At 60.6% G+C, this 11,520-nt stretch overlaps 1 protein-coding gene across 5 annotated transcripts; it reads left to right on the top strand.

Moving 5' to 3' along the window:
* The first annotated feature begins 120 nt into the window (after window positions 1–120).
* SLC37A2 (solute carrier family 37 member 2) lies at window positions 121–10,794 on the top strand. Of its 5 annotated transcripts, none has more exons than XM_076363832.1 (20): window positions 121–179; window positions 2,316–2,397; window positions 2,485–2,572; window positions 2,942–3,020; window positions 3,232–3,367; window positions 3,832–3,908; window positions 4,004–4,170; window positions 4,598–4,635; window positions 4,875–5,054; window positions 5,228–5,318; window positions 5,397–5,459; window positions 5,944–6,029; window positions 6,936–6,984; window positions 7,287–7,360; window positions 8,455–8,533; window positions 8,657–8,754; window positions 9,082–9,146; window positions 9,426–9,474; window positions 10,015–10,047; window positions 10,525–10,794. In XM_076363832.1, the coding sequence occupies exons 1-18, from the start codon at window positions 121–123 to the stop codon at window positions 9,466–9,468; spliced, it is 1,554 nt and encodes a 517-aa protein (XP_076219947.1). In that variant the 3' UTR covers window positions 9,469–9,474; window positions 10,015–10,047; window positions 10,525–10,794. The 5 variants fall into 5 exon arrangements, with proteins under 5 accessions (XP_076219947.1, XP_076219948.1, XP_076219951.1 ...); XM_076363834.1 differs by lacking the exon at window positions 121–179 and adding an exon at window positions 1,707–1,758; XM_076363833.1 differs by lacking the exon at window positions 10,015–10,047.
* The last annotated feature ends 726 nt before the right edge of the window (window positions 10,795–11,520 follow it).

An 11,520-nucleotide genomic window follows, 5' to 3' on the forward strand; every position in this document is an offset into this window, starting at 1 on the left:
GGAAGGAGACGGGGCCGGGGCGGGACCGGGGCCGGGCCGGGCCGGGGCGGGGAGCGGCGGCCCCGCGGGGCGGTGAAAAGGAGCCGCGGGGGGGGACCCGCAGCTCCGCCGCCGCCCGCCATGAGGGCAGCGCTCGCCCCCGGTGTCCGCCTGCTCCGCGCCCTCCCCCGGGACAGCCGGTGAGCGGGGGACCGGGGTGGGGGGGGACGGGGACCGGGGCACCGCGCCGGGGGGGGATCGGGGACGGGGGGAGCCGGGCTGGGGAGGGGACCGGCACCGGGATGGGGACCGGCACCGGGATGGGGACCGGCCCTGGACCAGGGGACCGGCACCGGGCTGGGGACCGGCATCAGGATGGGGACCGGCACCGGGATGGGGACCGGCATCAGGATGGAGACCGGCACCGGGCTGGGGACAGGCACCGGGCTGAGGACCGGCATCAGGATGGGGACCGGCACCGGGATGGGGACCGGCCCTGGACCAGGGGACCGGCACCGGGATGGGGACAGGCACCGGGCTGGGGACCGGCATCAGGATGGGGACCGGCACCGGGATGGGGACCGGCCCTGGACCGGGGGGGGGGGGGGGGGGGGTCACTTGCCCGGGGGCCAGCATCACCCCTCGGGCACCGGGTCCACCGTGAGACCGCATCCAGCGCAGCACCGGCACCGAGCCCGGGGGTTTCGGCACGACCCGGGAACCGGCCCCATCCCGGGGACGGAGGGCACCGAGCCCCGCTCCGGCACCGTGGGGCTGGGCAGGAGGGATGCGGGGGGGAACCCCAAGACGGGCAGCAGCGCTCGGCGAGCCTCGAGCTGTCCCTCCACATGCGCCAGGCCCTCGCCCTCAAGATTTGGTGGGATGTGGCCAGCGCAGAGATCCCGCTGGTTCCCCTCCCTTTTGGCGAGGTGACGAGCCCGCTGCGGGTTTAATTTTATTTAATATATCTATTTTTTTGAAGCCTGTTGCCAAACAACCCCCCCGTGCTTTTCCATCAGCTGTAATTTTCCCTGCCAGAACACATGCATCCGGCTGAGTCGGGTACCGCATGTGGAGTTTCTCTTCCCCTTCCTCGCCGTGGCCTCTCCGCTCCCCTCGGATCAGCCCCGCAGACATCAGCGGTGATTTTTGGCGGGGGGGGGGGGGGTGTTATTTATTTTTTTGGGGTGGAAACCGGCAATTTTTCAGCTGCGGTGGGGTCTCGGAGCTGGCACCCCAGGGCAGAGAGCTGCCCTGGATTTGCAGGATGTTGCTGCAATTTCGTGAAGAAGTGAAACTGCGAAGAGGAGCGGGACGGGCTAAAACTGCAAAAAAGAGGCTTTTTTTTTTTTCCCTAAGCTTGGAGCAACCCCGTGACATCTCTCGGTGCCGGAGCCGCTCCCTGACCGCTCGCATCCTCTGCGCAGCCATAAAACCCTCCGCAAAACTCCCCTTAAATGCAGGATGGGGCCCCTTGGAGGTGCTCACCCCGCTCCGGAGGGTTCTGAATCCTATTTGGGGTTCATCCATTGGCTTTGCTGCTAGCAGCATCCCCGTCCCTGAGCACAGACCCCATTTTTCCCCTATTTTCCTGCATTTAATTCTAGCAAAAGGGATGAAGTCGCTATTCTGTGGAGGAACCGGAGCGGGTATTGCTCGGGGCATGCCCCCCCCTCCCCCCCCGGCTTTTTTTTTTCCAGCTCGTCTTTAATTAACGCCGGGAGTGATGATGAATCAGCAGCGGTCTTGTGCCCTGTTTCCACCCGTGATGCCGGGAAGGTGCTTGCTCGCCCCGCGGTTTGCCGGGAGGGGGAAACACTGATTAGTGCTCCCCCCAAAACTCAGCTGATCTTTTTGAGCCTCATCCTTGGCTGTTTTGGGGGGGGGGAGGGGGAAGGGAGGGGGGGCTGGTCGCCTCCCTACCGGCTCACTGATCCGGCAGAATTATCCCCGTTTGGTGTCAAGGGGGTATTTTGCCAGGGAAACTAGCAGTAACGAACCCGTTTTTCCCCTTTCCCATGTGTCTCTAAGACCCCGCAGGTTAAACAGTGCCAGAGCTGCGTGCGTGCGTCCAAAATTCACAGCCCAAGCGGATTCAACCTGGCCGGGTGGGGGCTCTCATCCCCCTTACCTGATATTTTTCTCCAAAAAGCATGAATTTTGGAGGGGGGGGGCGGCAGAGAGTGAAGAAAAGCACGGCTAACGCCGAGGCTGGAGATGTCCGAGACATCCCCGCCGGGCTGGGCTTTGCCAGCTGGGACGGTGACAGGCCACCCATCCCTGTCCCCCATCCCTGTCCCACCAACCCTGACCCCTCCGCTCGCTTTATCCCGCAGGTATCGGGGGCTGACGCTGGTGCTGACCTTCCTCTGCTACACCAGCTACCACCTCTCCCGAAAACCCATCAGCATCGTCAAGGTTAGCTCCAACCTCGCCCCAGCCGCGGGGAGAGGGGACATGGGGGTCCTCGAGCGTCCTGATTTCACCCCTTCTCTCTCCCCGCAGAGCCAGCTGCACCCCAATTGCTCAGCCTTGGGCCCGAACCCCCACAACGACTCCAATAGCAGCACGTGGTGCAGCTGGGCACCCTTCGGTAAGGCTGAGCTCCCCCAGTCACCCCAAAAACTACCCTCACGGCAGCCGAGACGGGCTCCCCCCCATGCCCTAAACCCCGTCGTGGCCAGAGGTTTTGGCAGGAGGCTGGCTGCTCATTAGGCACGTGGAGGTAATTAAGCAGCGTGCGTCTGCCCTGTGCCCCCGGGCCAAAGGGCAGCAGTGGGTGGTGAACTCGGGGCCAGGATGGGACCGGGTCCCAGCGCCGGTGGCACCCAGCCACACTCCGAGAACCCCTACCTCGGGGAGGAGGGTTTTGGGGACAGGGGACGAGGATGAGTCAAGCAGCCACGGGGAGGGAACACAAGATGGGGGCCAGGCTGACGTGGCCCTAATATTTCTTTTCCAGATGGGGACAACTACAAGGAGCTTTTCGGGGCGCTGGATAATGCCTTCCTGGTGGCCTACGCCATCGGGATGTTTATCAGGTACCCAGGTCCTTTGCACCCCTTTTCCTCCGCGCACCAGTTTGCACCAGTCCGCCAGGAAACTGGTTTCCATTGGGCTGGAGTCATGCTAACGGGAAAGCAGCCGGGCGCTGGGAGCCGCTCGGTATTCGGGCACCGGCGCGGTGCGATGACACCCATCAGCGGCATCACCCATGACAGTTCCTGTCCGCACTTTTCCCTCTCTCCGCAGCGGCATTTTCGGGGAGCGCCTCCCCCTGCGCTACTACCTTTCAGGGGGGATGGTGCTGAGCGGGCTCTTCACCGCGCTCTTTGGCCTCGGCTACTTCTGGGACATCCACGTCCTCTGGTACTTCATCGTCGTGCAGGTGCGTCCGCGCTGGAGGATGCCCAGGCTCTGGATTTTACTGCCGCAGCCTCATCCCATTTTGTCGGCGGCTTTCGGGGATTGGGGTGGCCCAGTTTTCGAGCAGGAGAATGCTGGGCATTTCCACTCCCTGCAAAACATGGTCGCGGCATGGCGTGGGTGCCGAAACCACTGGGCGCGGCCGTCTTGCCGAGCAGGGTGGGTGGCCGGTTTGGCAACACCAGCCGCTCCCAATTTAGCCATCGGAACGACGCGAGTGGCTCCGGGATTGCCACTTGGGGCAAGATTGCCCCAGCAGAAAAAAAAAACCCAAACAAATCCAAGTGTTTTCTCGACAGTCTTGGGATGGGGGTGGCTATTTTTGAGCCTGGTTACCCGAAACAGCGCAGGGTCTGCGCTCCATGGATCAAGTCGGTGCTCGCTGGGTGCCGACGCTGCCGCGTGATGCTGCCTATCTCTTGTCAGGTCTGCAATGGGCTGGTGCAGACGACCGGCTGGCCCTCCGTCGTGGCGTGCATCGGGAACTGGTTCGGGAAGGGAAAGTGAGTGTTTCTCTGGCGTGTCCCATCCCGGTCCTGGTCCCTGTTGGCCCCGGCAGCCGCCCCGGCGATGCCGACACTGGCTCTGTCCCCGCCAGGAGAGGTTTGATCATGGGCATCTGGAACTCGCACACCTCCGTCGGCAACATCTTGGGGTCGCTCATCGCTGGCGTCTGGGTTTCCTCCGCCTGGGGCCTGTCCTTCATCGTGCCCAGCATCATCATTACCACCATGGGCATCATCTGCTTCTTCTTCCTCGTGGAGTGTGAGTGGCATGACCCGGGGTGCAGCAGACGCCTGGCAGAACGCCGAGATCAGTGGGACCACAATTTTAGTCCTTACCCATCTCCAAGCGTTTTTGGCAACCCCAAATACTTATTTCCAGCTTGTGGCAAGCAGGGATGTGGACCCGACCACCACGGGGATGTTCAGCATCCTTTGGGGTCATCCAGGCGCAGGCTCAGCCCCTGTGCTGCTCGCTCCCCTCAGCCTGTCTTTCTAGAAAACATTTGGGAAGGCCTTTGGGATTTTACCGGGGTTTTTCGCTGCTAGGAAGCGGGTACCCGGAGATGCAGCCCAGCCCCGGGGGGTTCCCAGCCCCGTGTTTCTCCCCTGCGGCGTGAGATGCTGGAGGGAGAGCAGGCGGAGCGGGGCTGGTCCAGGCTCTCACGGGATCTCCTTTCTCCCTGCAGATCCCGAGGACGTCGGCTGCAGCCCGCCTCTGCATCACGTGAGTCAAATCGATTCTCAACGGGCTTGTCCCGGGCTCGGTGGTCACTCAGTTTACAGCGAAACAACCGGGGCGTCAGGTCGTAACGTCAGAAATTAGAGCGATGTTCAGTTATCGCAGAGGATGCTCGTTGCTATTCCAGTGCGAGCATCCTCCGGGTCACGTCCCGGCAGCAAATCTGATCTTTCAGCTCCTTCCAGCAACGAGAGCCACACCTCCTGCCTTTGGCTTGCTTTTAGATGGCATCTGACGAGGACGCTGGAGGGGTGACCTCCAGCGAGAAGGATCCCGAAACGGTCACCTCCAACGAGGGGCCACTGAGAGTCTCAAGCCAGAGCAGCGTGGATTGCTCCAACAGCCCTGAGGAGCCAACCGAGGAGCCCGAAGCCATCAGCTTCCTCGGGGCGCTCCGGATACCCGTGAGTCGTGGGATGCCCCTCGCATCATGATAGGGATGGAGGAAAGAGCAAAGCCAGGCAGCTCACCCCATCAACGGGGTGCCCACCGCGCAGAAAACTGGGGGAAGAAACCACCATCTGGAGGAGGCCTGGGGGAAGGAGGCCCCTCTGATGTCTTCTCCTCTTCCTCCCAGGGCGTGGTGGAGTTTTCCCTTTGCCTGCTCTTTGCTAAGCTGGTGAGCTACACCTTCCTCTACTGGCTGCCCCTCTATATCGTGAACGTTGGTGAGTTTTTGGGGACGGTGAGGCGGGAGCGAGCCTGGCAAGGGGAGCACCTCCTCACCCCTCCCCTCTCCCTCGCAGCTCATTTCGGTGCCAAGGAAGCCGGGGACCTGTCGACCCTCTTTGACGTTGGGGGCATTTTAGGTTTGTCACGGACCCGGGCGGAGGGGGTGGATCGGGGATGATTTGGGGACAATCCTGGCCTTGATGGAAAGTCCGCTCCGTGGGAGCGCTTTGCCGGTAACACCGTCTCCTTCCCCGGAGCACCGTAGCGAGGTTTATTCAGCATCCGTAGCACTCAGCAGGCAGCAAACGCCCCTTGCTTTTATTTTGCCATCCAGGTGACCATCGCAACAGCTTTCCCTGGGTCTCGCTTGCTCAGGCTCTTCTCTTCCTTAAATAAAGAACACATTTTGCAAGCGTGGAAGGGACAGGAGCTGCGTGCAGGTGTAGGGAAACTACCTGCAGGGAGAAAGCAGTGTGGATAAATCGAAGCTCTTCACTCTGATATTACTGCATTTAACCTTGGGGGCACCTTGCTGAAAAGATGGGGGATGAAAGAGCATCGCTCCGGGCAAAGCTTTACTGCTGGGGCGGTGTGACCCACACCTGCGACTCCTTCTTGCAGGGGGGATCTTCGCCGGCCTCATCTCCGACTACACTGGCGGCAGAGCCACCACCTGCTGCGTGATGCTGGTCGTCGCCGCTCCCATGGTGCGTTGTCATGCGGGGGAAAAAAAAAAACCCCAGTCACGAGGGTTTCCTCTCCTATGGCTCCTTTGAGTCAGGGCCACCTTCCTCTTCCCAAGCACCCGGGATGAGCTGGTCACGCTCTCGGCTGAGATGAGAGCTGGGATCGATCCACGTGCCCAGATGTTCCCAGGGTGGACGTCCAGGTCTGGGGGCTGGGAGGGGATTTTATAGTCCGTGACAGCTAAAAAAAAAAAAAACCCTTTAGTGGTGGTTTTTTTTTCCTCCCTCCTGCCATACCCCTGCTCTGTCTTAAAGCCTTGGGGGTCCCACTGAGCTGGTCCAGCTTTCATCTCTTTGCTTTGCATCCCGAAACACCCCGTGCCGACGGCCTCATGCTCCGCCGGCGCTTGGCTGGGACGTCCTTCCCGAGCACCTGCACGAAGCTTGTTTGGCTTTGCTGCCGCAAAAACGCAGCTAATTAGCTGTAATCCAAGCCTGGCTGGCTCTGGGTCGCGAGCCTCTCCCCTCCAAAGAAGCTGGTGCGCACTGAAAAGCAGGGAGGCCGCATCACGTCCGCGTCCCCCGATAGTGTCGGCGGGGCAAATTGCCGTCTGGCTTCAGCCGGCGGGGAGGCGTGCGAGCCTTGCCGGGCCATAAATCGCGGCAGCACCTCTGTTTGCCAGCTGCCAGGTATTTCATCTGGCAGGCAGACGGCAGGACGCGGAGCCAAGGGCGCGCTCGGCTCCCCGTGCCGGCTGGTGCTCTCCTCTTCAAACGCCGTGTAGCGGGGGGGGGGGGGTCTGCGAAGCTTGGCGCCGGCTATAATTCAGGTCCCCACCTTCTCCGCCCTGCCCCTGGGGGGCTGCTGCAGGGAAAACGCTTGGGAAAGCAGCTGGAATAGCCGTAACTGGTTCCTCTCTTTTCCAGCTGTTCCTGTATAACCATATCGGCCAGAATGGCATCGGCACATCAATAGGTAAGGAGCTCCTCGGTGCAGCCGGCTGCCGTCACCAAAGGGGCGATGGGAGACGCTGCGGACTCACCTGCCTTTATTTCTTCTCTTGAGCCGGGCTCCCGGTCCGGGATTTGGGGGAGGGTGGTGCTGGATGAGGGTTCGCTGCCTGTTGGGTGGGATCTCCGGGAGAAAAGGGAGATGATGCGCGGGACAGTGATGTCCGCACACGGGCCGGGGACGATGGACCCGACGTCCTGCTGCTCCCTGCACTTAAAGATTTAATCTCTTCCCGGGTACCTCCACGGCCGTCTCGTTCCTCCTAGCGATGCTGATCGTCTGCGGCGCTCTGGTTAACGGGCCCTACGCTCTCATCACGACAGCGGTTTCGGCAGATTTGGTAAGGGGCGCACCTCAGACCCCACCACGCTGCACTTGCACACCCAAAGGCTGCTCCCTCTTTCCCCGAGGGATATTTGCTGGGATTTTTGCCTTTTAGCTTTGTTTTCCGCCTCTGAAGCCCAGCGGAGGAGGGCAGGGCTGCCACATCTCGTGCTGCGGTCCGCACCCTCCCTTAAACACGGCTTTTTTTCCCTACTGCTTTTTCACCTGGGCCACGTGACTGCCTCGGCCCTGCTGCACGTCCCTCTAAGCACAATCAGAGTGGAAAAATTTGCTGGGACATCACCTGGGATTGCTGGCCGCTGTTGGCGATCCCCGTTTGCTGTGGCTTGGCTGCAGGCAGCGTCCGAGTTCGGTCTTCCCGTCCACGGTGTCGTGGTTTAACCCCGGACAGCAACTAAGCCCCACCCAGCCGCTCGCTCACTCCCCCCCGGTGGGATGGGGGAGAGAATTGGAAGGGTAAAAGTGAGAAAACTCGTGGGTTGAGATAAAGGCAGTTTAATAGGGAAAGCAGAAGCCGCACACGCCAGCAAAGCAGAACAAGGAATTCCTTCACTGCTTCCCATCGGCAGGCAGGTGTTCAGCCATCTCCAGGAAAGCAGGGCTCCATCACGCCTAACGGTGACTTGGGAAGACAAACGCCATCACTCTGAACGTCCCCCCCTTCCTTCTTCTTCCCCCAGCTTTTATTTGCTGAGCACGACGTCATATGGTGTGGAATATCCCTTGGGTCAGTTGGGGTCAGCTGTCCCGGCCGTGTCCCCTCCCAACTCCTTGTGCCCCCCCCCAGCCTGCTCGCTGGTGGGGTGGGGTGAGGAGCAGAAAAGGCCTTGACTCAGTGTCAGCGCTGCTCAGCAATAGCTAAAACATCCCTGAGTTATCAGCGCTGTTTCCAGCACCAATCCCAAACACAGCCCCGTACCAGCTACTAGGACGGAAATTAACTCTACCCCAGCCAGAACCAGCACACGCGGCTGGGTGCGATGCATGGAAATTGCTGCCCGGGGTGTGAGCGGCCTCACGCTAGGACTTGCCAGCTGCAGACCCCGAAGCCGCTTTTCCTCCTCACGTTTTGCTCCTCCGTCCCTACAGGGAACCCACGAGTCTCTCAAAGGAAACGCCAAAGCCCTTTCTACCGTCACAGCCATCATTGATGGCACGGGATCCATAGGTACGTACGGCTGGGGGATGCCGAGCACCCATTTCCCCCGGGCGCTGCAGTGCTGGGGGGGGTCCCGATCCCCTCTCCCCCGTGCACGGGGCATCTCCTAATGTGCCTCACGCGCCCTCGCAGGTGCCGCGCTAGGGCCGCTGCTCGCAGGGCTCATCTCCCCCACGGGCTGGAATAACGTCTTCTACATGTTGATAGCAGCCGACGTCTTGGCTTGCCTGGTAGGTCCCTCCCTGGCAGGAGTCATTTTGCTACCCTGGCTATTCAACAGATCCCTTTTAGCCACCCACTTACCGGTGGAGGGCAGGGACGGTCCTCGGGAGACAGCCGGGCACAGGGCAAATTGCAAAGCCCCGTATCGACTCCAAACCTTTGCCTCCATCCACTCGGCTTTTCCCAACGACCTCCTTCACACAGGGTTTTAGTTCATGCGATCTTCCTTAGGAAGAGCCTTAAAATTTATCTCCTGGCGATGGAAACGCTCATGCCGAGGCTGGCGGCTGCAGAGCCGTCGGCCCCGTGGCGACCCTCCACTTTTCCTCTTGCAGCTCCTCGCTCGTGTGGTGGTCAAAGAGGTGCGCGGGTGGTGCGGCTGCATAGCGAGGAAGAGAGGGTACGTACGTACCGCCCCAGGGCGGCCTCCAGTCCCACAATGCCAAAACACGGTGTCAGCGCCGCTCCGGAAAGACGTTTGTTATCCCTTGCTGTCACTGCTGCATCTCCGCGCGGGCATCGCGTCGGGTTTCGCGAGGCCGTCTGCCCGGCGTCTCGCTCCTGTGGGCACAAAGAGACATTTCCACCTCGAGCCAGGGCAGCACCCCGGGGGATTTTAGCCATCCGCGCCTCGCGAAACTCTCTCGGTGCTAAACACGCCGTCCTTGTATCTTTGTAGCTCTAGCGTGCAGCTAACAGAGTCAGTGCTGGATGGGAAGTAGCTCGGTGTGAGTATCTCCGCTCGAGCCCCAAGGATTAAATGCAAACGCAAGCCTGATTCGCCTTGATTTCCAGTTTCGCTTGGCAGGCTCAGCCTAGAAACAGCCGCTCCGCTGATAAAATTTAAGGGCCGAGATCAAGATTTGGGAATCAAAGGATCAAATGGCAATGGCCGGGGAAGAGAGTGCGGACGGGCGGGTGGGCAGCGCATCCGTGTCTCCGGCTGACTTACGAGATGTTAGCCCAGACACCCGATTGATTGGCATCAATTAATGCACTTGAAACGGCCAAATTTATAGGCTGACTTGCCCACCTGTGCTAATGAGCTTGATTACACAGAGTGCGGGCTCGCTAATCAAATCTGTGGCCAAATCACTGCGGCAAGGGTGTAAATAATCTCCAAATCAGCACCGGCCCGTCTCCGATTGCCACCAAAACCCCGCCCCGCGAGCACCGAGGGGGAAGGGGCTGCAGCCAGTCCCAGTGGTGGGGGTGCCAGACCCCGAACGCCCCGCGAACGTTTGGTCCTTTATATTTTGTGTTTGCAGGTGAAAGACCAATAGTCTGGGCCTCGCGCTGCGGTAAGTGCGGCCCAAATCTCCTCTGGCTGCCGGTGAAGGGCTGTCGGGCTCTGCTCTCCTGTGCTGGGGCTGGCTGGGGCAAAGACGGTCCTGGCTGGGTCGGCACCATCCCCATTTGCACCAAAATCCGGCTGTTTTGTGCTGGGGGAAGCAGCTGGCTCAGTCTGTGGAAATACTGCAATGCTTTAGAGGGCTTTGGGGAGCACGTTGTCTCCGGAGCAGCTTGTGGAGATGAGGCGCAGACGCTGGGGGTTTTTTTTGGGGACGTTTCAGCTTTGGCTGGAGACAAAATGGTGGCCCGATCTCCTCCTTGTACCCGCTTCTCCTCCAGGCTTGCGGTGCAGATGGGGCTGAGGTTTCCCGGCAGAGCCGTTTTCCCTTTCCATCTCTCTGGCAGCACTGCAGGACCCGTCATTGATCCCAACGCCTGCCGAATGGTGCCCACTTGCGCTCAGCCACTCGCTTCTCTCCCCACAGGTTTAAGGAGTTTTGACGTGCCCCCCCCGCGAGCCACCCCGAGCTGAGAGGCCCGGAGGGAGGAGAGAGGCTGGGGCATGCCAGGAGCGTGTTCGTCTCGGCAGAGCCGAGGCACGGCCTCAGGCACGGCCCCGCGGGCTCGTACTGCCACCGTGGGTTCGCTTCGGAGGGAGGCAGTGGCGAGGAGCAGTCCAAGGGCCCCAGCCGACTGGTTTTCTTGGCCGGTTCTTTGCCGTCGGCCATTTTATTAATAAAAACATGCAAAACCTGTGTAGCCACTCCGTGCCCTTTCCTGGTGGGGCTCGGCCAGGTCTGCGTGAACTTGAGGGGCGGTGATTGTGCCCTTCTTGCTTTTCTCCACGTGCAGCCTCTCGTTTTGCAAACGAGTTTTGCCCCATCCCGGCACTCAGTACTTCAGGTTATCGGACCAGGAGGACTGCACCAAATCACTTAAGGCACTGCCTCACCGACAAAGCACCGCTTATTCTACATAAAGAACATTCCCAGGCTTTTCACGAGCCCAAATTAAGCTGGTTTTGCTCCTCATCTCATCCCACTGCAAAAAAAACCACAAAACAAACCCCCCAGCATTCTTCCTCATTATTACGATTCCTAATTTGTAACATTTAGCCCCAAAAGAAGGACCCATAGCCATGCATCTGCCCCCATGCCACGGCAAACAGCTGCTCGCACACCGTGGCTGCTCTCAGTCCAGCGCAGGCGGCTCATGGTCTTCATTAGAAGCCTCCTAATTAGGAGGAGCGGTGTGACAGGCGCCCGGGAGCCCCCAGGAGGTTAAGCTGGCGCCGCTGGCCTGCCGGCCACGCGGGGCTCCCCCGAGCAGAGGTGGGTCTAGGAGACCCCAGCAGCATCACTTGATTAAGGTGGGGGCCAGCTGTGCGCTCGTGGCGGGGGGGGCCCTGACTTTGATGTGCAAGGAGACGGGGCGCGTGGGGTGTTCACGAGCCGTGGGGTGCGTTCCCCAGCCTGCTCGCC

This window comes from Aptenodytes patagonicus, unplaced genomic scaffold (genome assembly GCF_965638725.1).
Source record: "Aptenodytes patagonicus unplaced genomic scaffold, bAptPat1.pri.cur scaffold_128, whole genome shotgun sequence".
NCBI classification, from domain to species: Eukaryota; Metazoa; Chordata; class Aves; order Sphenisciformes; family Spheniscidae; genus Aptenodytes; species Aptenodytes patagonicus.